Source organism: Chanos chanos, chromosome 5 (genome assembly GCF_902362185.1).
Source record: "Chanos chanos chromosome 5, fChaCha1.1, whole genome shotgun sequence".
Taxonomy (NCBI): Eukaryota; Metazoa; Chordata; class Actinopteri; order Gonorynchiformes; family Chanidae; genus Chanos; species Chanos chanos.
Window position 1 is genome coordinate 20,473,722 of NC_044499.1, and position 19,084 is coordinate 20,492,805.

At 42.5% G+C, this 19,084-nt stretch overlaps 2 protein-coding genes across 2 annotated transcripts; one reads left to right on the top strand and one right to left on the bottom strand.

The window, feature by feature from the left end:
- Positions 1 to 7,661: 7,661 nt before the first annotated feature.
- On the bottom strand, positions 7,662 to 12,102 carry mb21d2 (Mab-21 domain containing 2). Its single transcript, XM_030774502.1, has 2 exons — positions 11,841 to 12,102; positions 7,662 to 8,932 (listed from the first exon to the last, which is right to left on the bottom strand). Exons 1-2 carry the CDS (start codon positions 12,094 to 12,096, stop codon positions 7,662 to 7,664), a joined length of 1,527 nt encoding a protein of 508 aa, XP_030630362.1. The 5' UTR covers positions 12,097 to 12,102.
- Positions 12,103 to 13,566: 1,464 nt separating this feature from the next.
- Positions 13,567 to 18,642, top strand: parla (presenilin associated, rhomboid-like a). The gene is made up of 10 exons (XM_030774498.1): positions 13,567 to 13,678; positions 14,234 to 14,453; positions 14,812 to 14,925; positions 15,228 to 15,357; positions 15,823 to 15,918; positions 16,053 to 16,202; positions 16,592 to 16,662; positions 17,061 to 17,162; positions 17,412 to 17,509; positions 17,811 to 18,642. Exons 1-10 carry the CDS (start codon positions 13,602 to 13,604, stop codon positions 17,935 to 17,937), a joined length of 1,185 nt encoding a protein of 394 aa, XP_030630358.1. The 5' UTR covers positions 13,567 to 13,601; the 3' UTR covers positions 17,938 to 18,642.
- Positions 18,643 to 19,084: the final 442 nt, after the last annotated feature.

Here is a 19,084-nt window from a genome sequence, read left to right on the forward strand (position 1 = left end):
AGCCTACATTTAAAGACAAAGACGTTTAGCGCATGACCAGGAAAAGGGAAGTTTTGCTTTGCCACTGCTACATAGTACAGTGTCGAGTTCCCTCTGTAGACCTTCAAACTTACTCTCGAACTCAAACCAAAAGTTTACCGCAGAAAGAAGCATTATTTGAATAAGTGATTTATTTTACAGTGATAGCGCATCAGCTGTAAATAAAACTGCAAACACCATATTCAGTTATTGTAGCTGGAGTTATTTTCAGTCATCTATCACCTTGTATTTGCTTTTATTTAACGGTGTGATTATTATGGCTTGACTCTTTCTAAAAATTTCCAACAAGACTTTATAATCTGAAATCAGGGTTAAAGGAGTCCATAAAAAAGGAAGCGTGAGTTGTTGTTTTGTTCCTTCTAAATATGTTCACCGTGTGTAAATATTAAACAGATGACAGTGAAAGACGATATTTTTGATGCTTCTGACGTTTCAGTGAAAACTACCAACAGCTCAAACATAAAAAGCATCGATTCTACTTTCATACATACAACCTCTTGCTTTGTTATCTTTGAAGTGATGTAAATGCTATTTTTCGTAACTGTCGCTCGACACTTTACCACCAGTAGCTGTTTAAAGACCAGCCTGTGTCGAGCGTGCAATAATTTATCTTCGACCGTAGAGGGTGCAATGAGCCTGTCCTTCTGGCAAAGACTGTACAAAAAACACACATTTTTATGGAGATATGAGGTATGCACGCGCGCGTGTGAAGATTGACGGGGCTCGGGAGGTATTGGCATTGAGCAAACTGGTGCTAAAAGCAAATCAGCAGGACATGTCACATAGTGCCACCATAATATATGGTGCCAAATAGTCACTCCAATTAAATCAGAATCCAAACATTGTAACGTTTCACAGGATATTAAATCTGCCGGATAGTTCGAGGTAACAGTTGGTAGTCCGGACATTAGGGTGTTTCAGCCTCTCTTTGACGGAGATTCATTGGTCAAAAGTTTAGTATTAAAGAGATTTATGAGGATTCACAATGTGCCCTGCCCTCTCTCAGTTTTCCACCAGATACATGAAAACAAATGAGGAAAGGCAAATGCATAGTAAGCTGATAGAGGGATGATAGAGGTGATCTGAAACAAACAAACAAAAAACTATGGCAGATTCAAGAAAAACACTTCATCATTTAATCAGTCAGGACCTTAAACAGATTTGCGTGGACTTAATGATGGTGATCAGTATGCCCATTTGATGTAACAATTTGTTTTTTAAAAAGAAGTTGCTCTCTTACAAACTTTCCTCTAAACTAAAAAACTCGGCCCCCCGAAAAAAGTATTTTTCGTGCTTAGTAACCTCAAACTGTCCATTAAAGGAAGAACACAAAAGCAAAGCAAATTTCAAGTTTATGACATCTTTATGACATGTTGCCTGACATGTTTATGACATGTTACCCTTTTATGACGTGTTTATGACGTTGCTTGGCATGTTTATGACATGTTACCCGGCATGTTTATGACATGTTACCTTCAAGCCTCCAAGTAATCCCCTGTCACTACATTAGAATTTCACCTTTTTTTTTCCTTTTTTTTTTTTTACATCCATGCAGTTTAGCAAGTCTCCTCCTGCAGCAAGGCTACTGCATCTCACCTTCCAAAAAAAAGAAAAAGGAAAGTAAGAGAGAGAGAGAGAAAGAGAGAGAGAGAGAGAGATGTGAAAGAAAAAAAGGAGTGATAGGTAATGACAGGGTTGGACTGGGTCAGATAGCAGAATAAAGACAAGGCAACATGCAGTGAGTGAGGGTGGGAAATGATAGACTAAAGTAAGAGAAGAGACAGGAGTAAAGAGAGGTGAGGGAGGAGAGGAGAGATGGAGGAAGGTGAGTTGTAGTCAAAGAGCAGGTAGCAGTGTGACCCATTAGAGGACAATTAGGGCAGAATAGTGTGAACGTAGTCCTCACAACAGTACAGAGCAGCAGATCATTTCCTGCTAACAGAGCAAAGTTTCCTTTAACCCTGGTTCCTACTGTCTCCTCTAACCACATTCATAAGCATATTTATAGGACACGCTCTGAGGACTCATTTAGTTGTATCAGGGAGTATATGTTGTACTATGGCCATTATGATAGAACTATCCAACTTGCACCTTGTTCTCCCTTCATAAGTTCTTAAGATGCTTTATGAATACATCATTTAACCTTGACAATTAACCTTTACAAAACAGCCAACAGCAGTTCACACATGATTCACTGTTGTTACAGTTATCAGTTATAATACATATACAGTTATAAAATTCAGTACTGTAATGTAGAGCATGACCAAAGATTTCTTATGTGTGCTGGTCATGAAAAGTACTTGCTCTTACACACTGTTTAAAGATAGACTTGCCTCTATGAAGTAAGAAAAACCATGGCATCACAGTTGGCGAAGACAAATAACAATCTGTTAAAAGAATCGTCCTCAGATTGATATGAAGTCATCTGTGGTTGATAATGGACTGAGCCAGTTCTTTTCCCTCTGCCACTCCTCATTTAGCTGGCAGGGATGGACAAGATAGGTGCACTACAGGGCACTCAGAAGAGATTCAGAGTTTCTGTGGTCATCCACTTTCTGCATTTCTCATATTCTGCTATAAGGATATTCCACTGAAAACCAGACATCACTCGCATTTCCTTCAATCATACTTTAATCCGCCTTCACTCATCATCAGTCTGTTTTCCAAGGATATCAGATAATAGGTTTAATTGTGTGCTTTACAGCTTAATTAGGAAACAAATGTCTGCAGAGCATGGGCCTCTTTAGGGGCAGCTTGAGCATTTCTAGCCTTGTGATTGCTATTCAGGTCACATAAGTTATCAAGTTTGTTCACTATTTACCCTGCAGGATCCATGTCTATGTGCATTATGTATTTAAACTATACATTATGTATGGATGGGGTTTGTAGCACTACAGCAAGAGAATGAACATCACATGGTTGTAAAAATAAATAAATAAATTGATGAAAGAGGGAAGGATAAACAGTATGGGATGCTGAGGAGGTGAAGAGGGGATTGAACGGGAGAGGATACGGCTAAGATAAATATGATGAGGCACTTCAGCTGTGAGAGTGGAGGGCAGAGACTCCGTTATTAGAAAGGGACGGATAAACAGAAAAGATGTTTGGATCAGCAGAATGGTTTCAGGACTGATGATGCTAAAGAACCAGGGTGAAAACCTGCACGACGTGTCTGCTCACCTCATTTCCTCTGAAAGCATGTTAGATTAGCAGTATACAGTATTTCTTTTTATTAACACTCATCTATAAAAAAAAATGAGTGTAATTTAGATTTACCCCACCTATTCAGATGTTTTGATTGTGTGAAGTTATAAGGGCTAAAAATGGGCGAAGGAACAAGAGAGAGCGCAGCGCGTGAAAGAATTCTGTCAATAGAAACTCTATGACGGTTAAGTGAGCGGCTTTGGCCCGCAGATAGTGATGCTGCACGGTCCTGCAATAAAGCTAGATTTCTACGCTGATACGCGGGCACCAAACGCCGTAGACGCCACATTCATCTCGCCTAAAAAGTAGTCAGCCCAGCACTTTTCTCCTGCTCAATCTCAAAGGGAATTAAATCTCTTCAGAAACACCTATATATTCATAACTTGGTCTCATTTTCAAATGTACATTCCTGACAGAAAAATCGTCTTTCAGTAATTCGTAATATTGTTCAACAACCAAGTAAGGCGGAGCATTGTAAGCCCTCTTAAACCATATAAACTGACAGTTAAGCTACACGAGATGTACACGATATGTACACGATAGCATCCTGTGGGGAACACGAGGAAGCATAACGGCTCCTGCTTATTTCTTGGCACAGTCTGCTGTCATATTACGCTTGTCCGGAACTACTGGACTTCCTGTGGCAGTTATTTAACTGCAAGTCCATCTGACGAAAAAAAATCGTAAACCGATCAGACACAAGAAACTATTTTGTACTTATAAAGCAATCTTGCTGCTGCTGCAATGGGCAAACACCAACCACAACACCCCTCCTGAGTGAGAGCATGTCAGTTCCGCAGTCCACACTCTTCCAAAATACTCAGCACCACCAGAACCATTCAACCCTATAGCGCAATTTCTCAATTCTAACTCTACCGACATAAGAAGATCTCTGAAAAATGTATAAGTTTCTTACCACTTCCTTTATCCATGTCCCGTTGTGCTCTAGTTGATGGGAGAGAGTTGGTGTGTGTGTGTGTGTGTTTGTTCTGTGCTTCAAGGCAGTTCGGGATGCGTCTGAGGTCTTCGAATGGGGCAGGAGACCGGATACTGAAGCTTGCTCTAATCGATCAGAATAGAGAACCCGTTACAGGACCGCTATCGCGGCGGCGCTATTGATGTCTCAGTATGTGACGGAGTTTTTATCTCAGACAGCAGGGCGGGGGTTCTTACAGTGAGCCTGTGTGTGTGTGTGTGTGTGTGTGTGTGTGTGTGTGTGTGTGTGTGTGAATGAGAGAGAGAGAGAGAGAGAGAGAGTGTGTGTTTTGGGCTTTGGTGCAGGTTTGTATTTTCTGATTTTGCTACCACTTTTAAAGGGAGCTGCTTTCTCACAGCAGTGCTGCAACACCTGCACCTGGCTGTGGTAGTGACGTCTATAAAGCAGGTGATCTGGTTAAACTCTTACTAACGCTGGGGAATTTCTTCCTGCAAAAGCAAGAAATATGCCTCTGCCCCAGTGTAAAACTGTAGAGAATTGCTGATTCGACTTCACTGAGTTGAAGTACCATTTGTCTCATTATGAAGTGGCCCCAGACACATGACTCTTACATATCTATGGCATCCAGTGTTTCTAAAACTTCAGGAAGTTCTGAACGATGAGAGTGTATTCATTTTCCATTCATCAACACACTTCTCCAATGTGTCAGATAAAAAGAACCAGGAATTCAAGAACAAAAACATGAAATAACACAAAAGCTCGTGTGTCTGTTAGGTATGTCTGCTTGTTTACATCAGTAAGGTTTGTAGCCATTCCTGTATGGACGTTCTGCTGGGCAGCTGCTGAAACTGTGTGGTCCCATGTCTATGTATTTAGCATTCAGTAGTCAACATATCACTGTTGCTGATGCTTGTGAAAACAGTATATACTCCATCTTAAAGAAGCCAAAGGTTAACCAACACATCTTACATATCTGTACACTTCATCCATTCACCCTGCTAAATTTAGATTTTTATGTTGAAAAAAAAAATCATTGAAAAAAACATAACTATAAAGGTGTTATCTAACGGCCTCATTGATCAAACTCAGAGAGATGCCACTGTCAGCAGTATACAGGGACACTGGGATAACGGCTAGTGTTACTTCAGATGTTATAAAAAGAACTGTTCCCTGCTATAAGATCTTCCAGTGTTCTCTTTTGAAACTAGAATCTCAAGGCCATTTCAAATACAGCACATCTGTGTGGAATTAATCGAAACAACACCATGACCTCCTTGTAACTTATTGACACAAGACAAGTGGAAGTGAACATATCGTGGAATGGAAATGCTTTTGACACGATTTTAGTCCATGCAGGCGGTGAAGCTATCACAGAGAGATGACAGATAAATGTATATGATGACAGAGCTCATGTTTAATGTATATTTGTATGGGTTTTTTTTGGTCTATGTTAGACAGAGAGGTATAGAGAGAGAGAAGAAGTATATATAGAGAAAAGAAATACACACACACACACATATATATATGTGTGTGTGTGTGTGTATGTGTGTATGTATGTATATATATATATAGAGAGAGAGAAAGATAGAGAGAGAGGCCTTGCTCAGGATTTGCGTGAGTGTATTTGGCTTGTTGAAGGCATAACTGAACAGCAATATGCCTGGTTTTGTGGTTAGGGGAGGCAGGGAGACGGCTGGGGTATTATATCAGAAAAGGTGCTGACTCATCAAGTTCAAGGATGACAGTCTATTTGTGCCTGTGAGCACTGGGTAACACAAAATATGAATGTCACACACACGCACATGAAAATACAGTCGTAGCTACTGTCAGAGCTACTAATTTCAGTGGGATATGTTTAATATATGCTTACATAAACGGATATAACTACTGGCTGGCACTCCTGCTCTGTTTAACCATGGTTGAACATCTTTAATATTAAGTTTGAAAAATGACAATGCCTTTGTGTCAGCTACTGCGGAGAGTTTTTGGTTCTTTTTCACTGGTGAATATGGAGGAACTGAGAAACAGGGCCAAAAGGAGCTCATGCATAAACAATGACGAGAGAAAAAAATGTTCCACAGATGAAGGTTCTGGAAAAAAAGACTGATGACTTCAGTGGACAGGCAAATGAAGCTTACCGCTCTCTACAATCTCGCTGTCATGAAACGGAAATAATGGTTTTACTGTAATACCATTTAGCTCAGTGATCATTCAGATTTCAGAACCATCACATTTTTTCAAATTTGAAAAATACACAAGGATCAAACTGTATTATATATATAACAAGTAGAAACATTTCATGTCTAAAACAATTTTTGCTGCTCAAACACAGTGAGGGTTTGACCACAATGGTGTATCCACAGGATATTTCAGGACTTTTATTTTGAAGGAAATCCATATTTACAGATGACACCATTCAGAAAAAAAGCAAGAGATATGATTTACATACGGAGATATGATTTACATACAGTAAGTTTGTATATGTTTGAGATTTAGGCATTTTCCAGGTCTGTGTTTGGCCCAAACTGAAAGTCAGTGTTAATTATAAAAAGACCATAATAAACCATAAAGTGATCAAGATATAAAAGAAGATCCAAAATGACAATTTATGTAGCTACTTCTCAAGAAGAGTTAATATATACTGTTTGATTGCCAGTGTATGTCCTCTGAGACAATTTTCACGGTTCTGAAAAGAATCCCCACACACTTTACAGTAGTGCATAATAATTTGTCATATGAGCGAAAACGAAAAGTAAGTGCATGCTATCAGTCTAATTGAGCATGTGAAATTGTTGCATTAATTGCACTTGAGAACATATCGGTTCTAAGCATTAATTCTCAGGGTTTTGGCTCATTCTGTTATTATCTGATGTAATTTTCTCTAAGACAAGGACATTTAAAAGATTAGCCAAACTCTTGTAGAATACTACACAGACATAAAGCAAACACCAGGGCATAGGCAGGGTAAAACGCTTGTGCAGTCCTAGCACAAATTAACACAGGAGAATAAAAGTAACTACAGCTCAATCAAGTTCTTCAGAGAGGTCAGCAGAGGTCACTAGCGTCTAGAGGATATCAGACACATTTTCAGATTGGGATCCCCTCATCTGCAAATGTGCAAAAAGCAGCACAACTTGCATTTTCTCCTCAATCATCTTTTTACTGTCCCTTACTCAGGCTGTATACAACAAATCAGTATGTCTGTTTGGGGCAAACTCAACAGTCTCTAGACATTCTCTTGCTTCACGAAAGGCCGCCTTTTGAACATCCTGTACAAACATTCCATTTACAACTTTTTCCTCTGATCCTTCCCCCAGAGGGGCACACCTCCTGTTGCTATGTTTGCACACTTTGTGCTGTTCTTTTTCATTGGTTGGGTTTTGTAGGCAGCACACCAGTCTCAGGGCAGTGTGTTGAATTCCCACAGTGCCACATACAGTCAGTGTTAGCAGAGGAGGAGAGAGCAGGTGGGAAAGAGACCTCAGAAGAACTTGTCGTCGATGCGGAAGTGAGGCCTTGTGACGTCGTCTGGGTTAATGAAAACAGAGATGGACTTGCCTGGATTCTCCGTCACCAGCTGCTGCAGCTTCTTCGCTAGTCGATCGTCCGGCTGCTGATGGTCGGCGCTACCGGACTCAGACTGCGGCGAAGGCAGCCCAGAGGAGCTCCCTCGCCGCTGCATCTCCTGCGTCAGCCGGTTCGCCGCTTTCACCTGTTCTATGGCGGCCCGCAAGTGTTCCACCGGGTCAGAACGCGCAATGGCCAGCACTCGGGCGTGTTGCATTGCCGTCTCATCCGACAAGTGTTCCAGCATGTTGCACTGTGGGATGAAGTAATTGGGACAGGTCTTGTTGACCAGGCAGTGTTGTAAGTCATCGAGCAGGCCCAGCAGAAAGTGGGCAGAAAAATCATCCTGTGCCAGGTAGCTGGCAGGCAGGCGGTCACACGCCCACAGCATGAGGCTGCGCAAGTGGTAAGGGCTGATCACCCCTGGCTGCTCCATAAGCCTGGACGTGACTGCTTTACAAGCCTGGTAAGCCTGCATGAGACCCGGAGCGATGCACTTCTTCAGCTGCACCTCACTGCGGGCGAAGGACAGCCGCCACTCGTTGTCACGGCAGCCTGCGGCGGAGCATGTGGGCAACAGGTAGAAGCCACTAATCACCTCCTCCTCTGTGATCTTGCCATCCCAGAAATGGTTCTCCATCAGCCAGCCCTGGGCCACTGCTGGCCAACCCTTGAAGGACACCACAGGCACGATGTCGTACAGCATACGGCTACCGCCCACACCCAGCACCATGGACAACAGAGTACCATGACGCTCCACCCGCTCCACTTTTGGTGTGCCCCTCTGGGGCTTGCGGCGCAATTCAGCCAGTACAAGTGCCACAGCCTCTTGGAACCATTCCGCCACCAGCGTGGGAGAGAAGAAATAATTGGTGGCACCGTTTAAATGCTCAGCCAGCGTGCAGCAGTCCCGCCAGCGGGTGATGGTACCCTCATCAAAGAGGCGCAGACTGAGCCAGGAGTGACCCAATGCAGAGTGGCGCATGTCTAGCGTGACAGGCTGGTTGCGGTCGTGCAGTTTCAGGGCTGGTACGAGCAGTGTAAAGGCCATGTCAAAGTCAGTGCCACGGCTGTAAATGCCTATTTCGTCCAGATCCATATCGACCACACCCTCCCGCACACCACCTGACAACAGCAGGTATTCATTGGCAACTGGCAGCTTCTGGTCCAGTTTCTGCACCATACCTGCAAAGAAAGAAGGAAAGAAAAATAGGAATGAAATGTTGGTGCCAGTGTCTAACCTTACATCATTTCATATGTTTTTTCTTGTACACACACACATACACACACACAAGCAAACACATTTCCTGTCACATGACCAACGCCCCGCCTCTCCTTTGCAGACAGCAGAGGACCCTCTCTGGCGTCTGTTTGCAGTAAATCAATCAGAGCACCTGAAACAGGACACCAGTCCAGGAGGGGGCCGGTTAGCAGATCGATAAACAGAGGAACCTAAAGTCATCTACAGCTATTTGCAGCTAGCTCTCAGGGCACAAGAAGGAATGCTCACCTCCCATGCACATACCTACATTCACACAGACACACACACAAACACACACACAAAGACACAGTGTTTTGATGCTGCTTCAAAGAGTGTACGTAGCGGACAGTCTGGAGAGGATGCAGTAAACCAATGTTCTGATGCATGCCTAATGGCTTTAAACAACCTGGTCTCCACCATGCAAGGCTTTTACTTGGGCTCCCAGCAGGGCTGCAATCAAATATTTATGCATGCTCCCCGAAAGACTTTGTTTGGCTCTGGCAATCTGTCTCTGAAGTTTCACTCAAACTGAGGCTGAGTCCATTAATAAACTTATCCCTCTCTGACTTTCTCGATCCTCATCATTCTCTCTGAGACAAGTATCTCTCATACATTTCTTCTGTAACACAGATGGAGTGCTGCCTGTTTAAGTCAGAAAATCATACTTACAGAGTTTGGAAGTTACCATTAAGCTAATGGCAAGAGCATAGAACATCTTTTAGTTGGTAGAGCATTGAAACAAACATGGTAAGACAGTGTCTATAAGAGCAGTTTCCATCTGTTGCTGTTCTCTCATAGGCCACGTGCAATAAAGCAAACCTTATCCAAGGTGTTTACCAGTGACACTAATTTCAAAGGCTGATCACAGTTGAGACTCCCTCTTGAGGACTGAAGCAGTACAGCAGGTTGACATGACTCTACAAGTGGGAGCAGAACTTCCTATTCTCTCTGTATCAGTTCTACCATTTTTGTGTTACATTACAGAGGCTCACTTTTCCAAACACACACACACACACACAGAGAGACATGTGCACACACACTCACAAACAACGTCCGCGCACACACACATATTTAAATGCCCAGGAAACATCTTTGTGGACCACAATTATGGCAAAGTCTCACTTTGGAACTTCACCAACTGTGCCACTTAAACTTTCTCTTTCCATCATAGTCTTAAGCTGGCTTGTAAATTAACTGACAACTCCCAAATTCCAAAATTTGCACACTAAATTCATTCTGTTTTGGTAAAATCCCTCTATTCACGCTCGCCCCATGCCCTGCCCCAGGTTTCCCTTTCAATCCCTCACTCACAAAGACTCGATCTTTCAGACACCCAGTGTCACTTTTGTTCAGTCAGTCAGCCTCATTTGCATACACAGACAGTACAGGCCAATCAGAATACGTGCTGTCTGAATTGGGCCTGGTGAATGGAAGAGATTGAAAGTGTGAGAACAGTGTCTGTGTATGAGAGAGAGAATGTGACAGAAAGAGAGAGAGAAAGCTGTAAATCACTCATGCCTCACTGGACAGGGAGTTCCCACAGATGGCTGAATACTATCCTAGTGCCTCTTCCTGGGCTGGAACCAAAAACTCAAGCCAAGCTGGCCCTATTGAATTGCAACTTAAAATAGCCTCTCAAGTCAAACGGTCACCAGTCACCAGCTTATCTGTCCATCATCATATATGGTACATACATTCAGGTAGTGTCCAGGTACATTTGTCATCAGTACAAATCAGGCATGCCCCATCCAATCTCATAATCATTTTATTTTTCCAACCCTGACCCTAGGACTGTTTGTCACCATATGTAAAGCAACAGAATTGGCACCTGTTCCTTCTTTGCCTTCCTGACAGTCAAAACAGTGTAAAATATTGCAGCCTGCTCTGCCATGGCCCCCTCCACATTAGCAGGCTCTGTGGATAATCCTCACAAGCTCAAGTAAAAGTGACAGCCACTCTACCCCATGCTGACAACTCCTCCAGCAACACCTGATGATGGCAGCAAGAAAATGTAAACCTACCGTGACCCCTCAGGGCGGTTGGAGGTCAGTGAATCATCCCATCCACTCAACGAAGCAATACCACCCCTCAAAAAAAAAAAAAAAAACCACACACGCCCTCCAGCTGCCCCCCCCCCCCCCCCCCCAATAGCAGATCTCCATTATGCTATTGCAGTCCGTTGTTCTACATCCAGTGTTGTTTTTTTTTGCGTGTTATTTAAGATGGACCACTGAATTAGATTTTATTTTCGCTCGCTTCTTAAAAGCTTACGCGATTTCAGTATTATCTTTCATTTAAGTCTACGTGTTGGCTACGATATCATGTTAGACAGTAAAATCACACAGGTCTGTTGTCACTTCTCTGTCCATGGTACTGACCTTTGTTATCACACATCAGTCATATACAAAGCCTAACCCTCACAAAAATTAACATGTGGACATAATCATCTTGATCCCTCAAAAGAGCGGATTAAGAGAAAGTAATCGTCGAGCTACCGTATTAATATTTCGCATTTGTGCCCGATGGAGAGGGTCAAGCGCGTAATTACTAAAACGCTTAAGAATGGACCAAATAGATTCGGCTTCATCTTTTGATCACGCGTGGTCACGAACAACTAATGTTGGTTTGATATATTTCCAGCATTCTGCACGTAGAATAGGTTAACTGCACATGCACAAATGCAAATGAAGTTAAAAGATCAATAACAGGTAATGAGGAGTGCGTAAATGACGCTACGCCTGCTTAAGCGCGTGGTGTCCGCGCAATTAATTATGTTTGCTGAGCGTGTTCTTCCAAAAAATAGCTTTAAAATCAACTAAAGAATTACAATACCGAGCATGGAAAAGATGAAGTCCTTGGCAGTGTGAATTTCGAGCGCCCGCTGGTCGTCATATTCTCTCTGGTCGTGTTTACTGAATTCTTGGATGAGTCTGTTCAGCTCCTCGATTCTTGCGCCGGACCTGAAGTCGAGATCGGGGTAGCACGAGATGATTTTATTGTTGTTGAAAGCAGAATTGTGTGTTGATGTTGGGCTGTTCCCGAGACTGCCGGCGGATCCGGCCCGACTGTTAAGGGCTGGGGCCGCCATCTTCGCAATTGAGAAATAGTGGCGCTCTTTCGTCCTCTGCTACCGCACTCACTTAGCAGATGAATTTTCTCATGCTTTCCCCTCCTTTTGGTGAGCCAGGTGGTCAGTGAATCGTCGGGGCGTATGTCCGTGTCATCGTGCAATCTGTGTAATATGTCGTAAAATCATTCATCGTTTTAGTAGTGGAGTGTAAGATGAAAATGTGCAATCTAATTTTTTAACATTTGGAAATTAATTTGTATTTCTATATTTTGTCAAATAAAGGGTCACGCTCCATTTGGGTAGCCTAGGTCTCCCAGAGCAGAGTTTATCTAAATTTATCTCACACTTTGCTGGTCAAACTATTTTTATTACACTAAATTATCCCAATAAATTGTTCCTTCTTCCCAGGCTTTCTGAGAATGTTCCATAAAAAATGTTACATGCCAGAAACTGAGCGTAAACGGCAGGCTTGCTTGCAGTTGTTGTTTTATTTTTAAGCTGTTCTGTAATATATCGGGTTGTGCTCGTTAAGTAAAGGCACAGAGTTTAAGAGCTGTTGCTCAGTAGCCCTTGCAATTAATAGCCTATAGTTACAGATATCATAATATGCATGAGCGTGAGTTTAATTCTGTGAGTTCGTCCCCAGTCCTTTAAATGTTTACTACCTCATATGCAACCTCATATTCAAAACTCGTGAGTCGTCAAGGTATTCAAATTTGACTTTTAAATTTTTACTGTATTTACTCCAGTCACCATTAATAAAATGTTTTTCTTAAATATGGTTACATAATATCATGTGGGTCTGAAGTAATGTGAACCTGTGCTCCCACATCTGGGACACTTACTCATTCACTCACTCACTAACTCATTGTCTGAGCGGCTTATCCTAATTAGCGTCGCGGACACATCTGAGACAGACTGTAAGAAATTATTCCGTGTTATGACGCGCTGGATATCGAAGCAGGATGACCGATCTGTTTTAATAATATGACTTGCAGACAGTACGCCTACATCTGGCTCTCTTCCTTCTCACTGCAATATGACCACGACAATGATGACGATGATGGTGACGACAATGGTCATGATAATGATGAAAACTACATTAATATTTCGATGATGTTTTGACTTGTAGTTACCGGCACAAGAGAGTCATGAGAGTCATGAAAATTAGGATTTGGGTTGGCCTGTCTCAATGTTTGCGCATGTCTAGTGCAGTGTCGATGCCCTTGATAGTATTATGTGACGCGTTGATTTGCGAGTGAGCGCCACACCGAATTAAATAATGTTTTAAGGTTTTTCGAAAACAGCGGGACATATTTTTCGAGATACAATAGGGTAACTCGTTTTTCCCTGTTAATAGCACGCCAAGCAAATAACTTTTAAGAAAATGTAGGCTGTCCCACACTATGACGTAATTGCTGGTGGAGAAAGCACAACATTGGCACAGTCGTGTTACAAAACAATGTCCCGACCCGGCAGTGGATAGACTTAACACATATAGGAACATCCTCTGTCTTTGGGTCATGGCGTGGAGGGGCTACCTCGTGAAATGGACCAAAGTCGATCTTATTAATTCCGCCGTATTTCCTAAGGGCAACAGGTAACGTGGCTGCGCGGTTTGAGCGGTTCTAAAAAGCAGGACAATTTCGAATGGTGCAGACTGCATGACATGACATTGACAGGATTTAGAGAAGAGTTATTCAACCAGGTCTACTGTACCTTACAAAGCTCACTAAAAGAACTTACTGCGCTTCAGCGGGAAGGTTGTTGCCAACCGGCAGCACAGCCACCTATACAGGCTACTTTATAGCAGCCTGATAATCTTCAAGCCTTGTTGCAAGGCCACATTATTGCTGCACTATATAGTGACTTTGACTAAACTACAGTTTCACGCCGTTGCTAGTAACTAAACATGGTGTTGTTGCATGACCAGTCTAAGGTCAGAGCTCAGCGTAACAATTTTGAGGAAATGCTGTTTGCTGCTTCAAAATAAAAAAGCAGTAGGCGAGTATCTGAGTCTGGTCCATTAGGAAATACAACCTGTGGACGTTTTCTCTGCAGCTTTGCGAGGGACCATAGCCCGGCTCAGTCTTCCAGAGGTATCACCCTTGCCACAAAAGCCACAGTTACACACTTTTGTTGTTTTTTGTTTTAGATTCCCCCTCTACCCTCAACAGAGATGTGGCTTCAGGAAGGCTCAAAGGAAGCCGGAGCCAAATAAGAGGGGACAGGAGGAACCTGCACATCCCCCTGCTGATGTGAGCGAGGCAGCAGTGCAGAAGAAAGCTGCTCCCCCTCAGCCAGAGCCTCCCATCCCACCCGTACCCCCCAGGAGACCAGGCAGACTCTTCAGACCTCTGGTGTTCACCGTAGGGGTAGGTAGTCCCTCCGCATAGTTCTCTCTAAACTCCAGGAATCAGTGCAGTGTGTCATAACTGAAATGAGCTGATCGGAGTAATGCTTCAGATTCTCACGTTCAGCCTGCAGAAGATTAGCTCTCAAATCAGACTCCCGAGTTTTAGTCGACAAACAGGATACGACCCACTGTGTGGTAACTCTCAATGCCTCCACTGGTGAATGGTGATATATTTTTAGACTACCTGTGTATTAAAGCTTTATTCACCAAATATGAAATATTCAGCCAAAGCTGTGGCTTTTCTCTGCTTTTCTTTCTTTTTCTTTTTTTTTTGTTAAGTAGAAATGCTATCCTTGGCTGTGCTAACGCTATGTCAGTTCACAGGCTGCTCCTTTGGCGCGGCCGCCATCTTGCAGTATGAGTCAGTGAAGTCACGAGTGCAGAGCTACATGGACGAGGCCAAAGAAGAGGAGCTGAATAGACTGAGACAGGTACTGGATGGAACAAAAAAAAAAGAATAGAATCAAGCAGTTGCATGTGAAATTAGCATTATAGGAGGCTTAGTGATCAGTCAGTCTAGACATGTTATACATTTGAAATATGAAGACTCCTTACAAAGGTTTGGCTCTGAATTACTGGGAAAAAATTGGATGGATGCTGTGAGGACAGGGGTCTAATAGCTCATTGTGAAGACTCTAATGAGGTTAGTGTTCCACTTGGATTGGGTGACTGTTTGTATAGGGCGGCACAGCAGCCCAGACAGAAATGGTATTGTGATCATGTGTTTATGCAGACTCATGACACGACATACTGGCATAACTGGTGGAATCAACTGACTGACTTCCAGAGGCAGGTGATCCTGCTGATGTCAATGGTGGATGACTGGTGGAGTGGGATGAGTCAGGGACAAAGGACAGTCACAGGTCGGCGGGCTTCATTAAAACTAGCCAGTAATGACAGTGGTGTAATGTATAAGGTTACGTAACATCAGCTTTTTGTTCAAATCACAGCTATACTGTCTTTTACAGTGTTTCATAATCCTAATCTTGGAGGTTCACAGCTCTATACATTCTGGGTGTTTCTGTGCTCTAGGTGTGTCAGAGCTGGGAGAGGCCTAAAGTGTGTACAGCTGTGGGCCTCCAGGAGCAGGATTGGGAGGCAATGATCTGTTGCTATTTGTCGAATCATACCAGACTCCAGAGCCAGTCTTTTCTTCCTTTATAGTTAAACAAATACTGGCCTGTAAGATAAACAAGGAAATCCTTTCTGTAATATCTTCGGAGACTCTCCTATCTCTATCTAACACAAGAAAGTACTGTATACTTATTTCTAGCACTTTATCTGTTTCCTATTTTTTTTTTTTATCTGTCTCTTTCTTTTTGTCTCAGGTATCATAGCTCTAAATGCCATAGTCCTCTGCTGCTGGAGAGTTCCCTCTTTGCAACGCTCCATGATCAAGTATTTCACCTCCAATCCTGCCTCCAGTGAGTCTAGTCCCGAGTGTGGCTACACTTCTGTGTTCAGGCACTGTGTACAGTTCTCTCCTGACCTTCTGCAGAAAACGTAAATCTAAAGTTTGCTTGAAATCGTACCGTGACTGTTTTCTCACATTCCTCAGAGACACGATGCCTTCCCATGGTCCTTTCCTCCTTCAGCCATTACTCCATCACTCACATGGCACTCAACATGTATGTGCTGTGGACGTTCTCCACCAGTATCGTCTCCATGCTTGGCAGGGAGCAGTTCCTGGCCGTCTACCTCTCTGCAGGTACCACTGCTCAGACTTGGATTAAATGTGTACTTATGGTGCTGAATGCTAGTCAGAACCCTAACAGAACTGAAAGACTCAAGACTCTTGACGTCCTGCTTGGGGTTTAGGCTGCATCTGATTGATGAAAACATCAGGATAATGACCACACGTTGCTGGAGTTTGATTTAGGTGTTTCCTCCCCTTATGTAGTCTTCAGTGATATGACTGTGCAAATCCATGAATGTAAAGAAAGGGAGACAGTTTAACAGGAATGTTTATTCAAACTCACTCAGGTCAGTTTAGCCATCGATCAGCTTTTAGTCATGAAATGCCAATCATTAGCTCTCTCTCTCTCTCTCTCTCTCTCTCTCTCTCTCTCTCTCTCTCTCTCTCACATATATCTTTAGGTGTGTTCTCTACATTTGTCAGTTACGTGTGTAAGACAGCTACTGGGCGCCTGGGTCCATCTTTAGGAGCTGTGAGTTTTCCAAACATTTTCTTCATAGACTCTTTGACAACTTTAAATAAAGTAAAAAATATACTAAATGGATCTTAAGGAGCTAAATGCAAATACATTAACTTATCCCAGCTTTTATCCCAACATTTGTTGAATCAGAAAATGTGTTTATCATTAAGTTTACTGGGCCTTGGACAGAATCCTTAATAGAAAGTGCTCCAGTGTTTGTAATGTTCGTTGAAGACTTTCTGTGGTGATTATAAATGTGAGTCCTGCTGAAACATCAATGTATAGAACAGCAAGAAAATACTACGATGCTTTCCTGACAAATGCTCTTTTTACTGTTTTTGAATATTGATGGGGAGCGTGTGAAGTCTGCAGTAGGTCTGTCTGAATGTGTGTTCTCTGTGTCTTTGCAGTCAGGTGCCATCATGGCAGTGCTGGCGGCAGTTTGCACTAAGATGCCTGAGGCCAAACTTGGCATTATCCTCCTTCCCATGATCACTTTCACCGCAGGCAATGTGAGTGTATGGGTGTCTGTATATGTCTGTGTGTGTGTGCATGAATCAATATGTTTCTTGACATATTCTGCCTAGTGTTCAAATTTGGTTTGCAATTAATTCCTTCATGTATTCAGCCCCCGCCCGCCCACTTTCACCCCGATGGGATACTTCAAGTGCTCTTCAAGTGCTCTCTCTGATACTTATTGTTATGAAATGGAGGATTAAGTAAGCTCGTCTTGTATTTTTCTATTTCATGGTCTTTTATAGGCTTTGAAAGGTCTTGTTGCCTTGGATACAATTGGTCTTCTGTTGGGATGGAGGTTATTTGACCATGCTGCTCATCTAGGCGGAGCTCTGTTTGGAGTGTGAGTGTTACATTGTGCTTTACACTGCTAGTGTTACCTGCCATTCCAGCTTTGAAGATGTGATCATCACAAGACTTCTTTTCTGGAACTGTTCTCTCAGTATAGCAGAGCGCATCTTGATCTTCAGCTCCTGAATATAAATCCTAAAATCGTAACGTTTTATACTGTGGATTCACTTAGGAAAAAGAACTTGTTAACCGATGCTTTATTGTCTGTATATCAGTCTGTCTGAATGGTGCTTTCTCTCTCTCTCTCTCTCACACACACACACACACACACTAACACTATTTCTGTCTCTCAGGTGGTACATTGCATATGGTCATGAGTTGATCTGGAGGAAGCGGGAGCCTCTGGTAAAGTTTTGGCATGAGTTGAGAAAAGAGCCCCCAGGTGGCAGGCCACCAAGTGGTCGGGGTGGGAATTCGTAGTCTCCTGTGAGAGTTTTCCAGCAGGGTTAGAGAGCCCTCTGGAACACATACTGGAACACATACTGGATACTGGATAACAGAACCTCAGCTGTGATCAGGGGACCACTCTCCTCAGGCATCGCAGAGAGGCCTTCCCCTTTTCAGGAACTCACCTGTGTGTGTGTGTGTGTATGCATGTATGTATGTATGTATGTATGTATGTATGTGTATCATTGATATAGAAGGTTTTCATAAATCGAAGACCTGGATTGGCAAATTGGATATAAAATGCAGTTTTGAATAGCACAACAATGTACCCTCTGCATTTATATTGGTTTTATAAATTGTACAATATGAGTAAAACTTAGAAACAAACACTGATTTTGGTGTCAAATGATGGAAACATAAATTAACAGCAGATGGTATCTTTTCAGGCATTTTGGCCAGTGGTGTATAGTAATGAAGTAGAAATACTTTGTTACCGCACTTTTGAGAATATTTTTTGAGAATATTTCTACTTCACTCAAGTATAACTGTTTCTGTCAACTTTCACTTTTACTTCACTGCTTTTTCAAAAGCAAATGGCTGCTTTCACATTTCCCCAGGCCCCTTTTGTTACGTACTGCAGTAGTAAATCAGCAGAAAACAACAAATACGCTTAGATCAGCATCGACAAGTTTACAATGGTTATTGTCAGCTTATGCAGCATGGGGTTTATGAGTATAGTACAACCTCATTACACTTCAGTCCTGCTCAATATAGGTATCTTATTTACATCACGGTATTAACAAATATATGTGGCAAAGTTACAGAAATTTAAGCCATACTTGAGTGACTGTGATAGGACCCCTGTGTGTTAAAGACACCAGAGTATTAAAAACATTGTTTTGGCAATATATAAAACAACAAGGAAAGGTCCACCTCCTTTTTCATTATTTATGACATTTACCTGTACTTTTGATACTTAAGGACATGTAACATTGGATACTTTCAAACTTCTACGTAAATACTCTTATCTGGGGCTATTTTAATTTTTACTCAAGTCATTTTTCAGTATCTTTTACTCAAGTATGGCTGTTGAGTACTTCATAAAACACTGATTTTAGCCAAATTAAAACATGAGTGATAACCAAGTATCTACTGTACCTCATCACAGAGTAATTTCTCT

What these genes read in the sequence shown, in the direction of transcription:
- mb21d2 (XM_030774502.1), bottom strand. Translation starts at nt 12,096, where the DNA reads ATGGCGGCCCCAGCCCTTAACAGTCGGGCCGGATCCGCCGGCAGTCTC. An exon ending in CTTCATCTTTTCCATGCTCG is followed by an intron (nt 8,933 to 11,840) that starts GTATTGTAATTC and finishes CTTTCTTTGCAG; the next exon opens with GTATGGTGCAGAAACTGGAC.
- parla (XM_030774498.1), top strand. Translation starts at nt 13,602, where the DNA reads ATGGCGTGGAGGGGCTACCTCGTGAAATGGACCAAAGTCGATCTTATT. An exon ending in GGGACAAAGGACAGTCACAG is followed by an intron (nt 15,358 to 15,822) that starts GTCGGCGGGCTT and finishes TTTTTGTCTCAG; the next exon opens with GTATCATAGCTCTAAATGCC. An exon ending in TGGGTCCATCTTTAGGAGCT is followed by an intron (nt 16,663 to 17,060) that starts GTGAGTTTTCCA and finishes GTGTCTTTGCAG; the next exon opens with TCAGGTGCCATCATGGCAGT.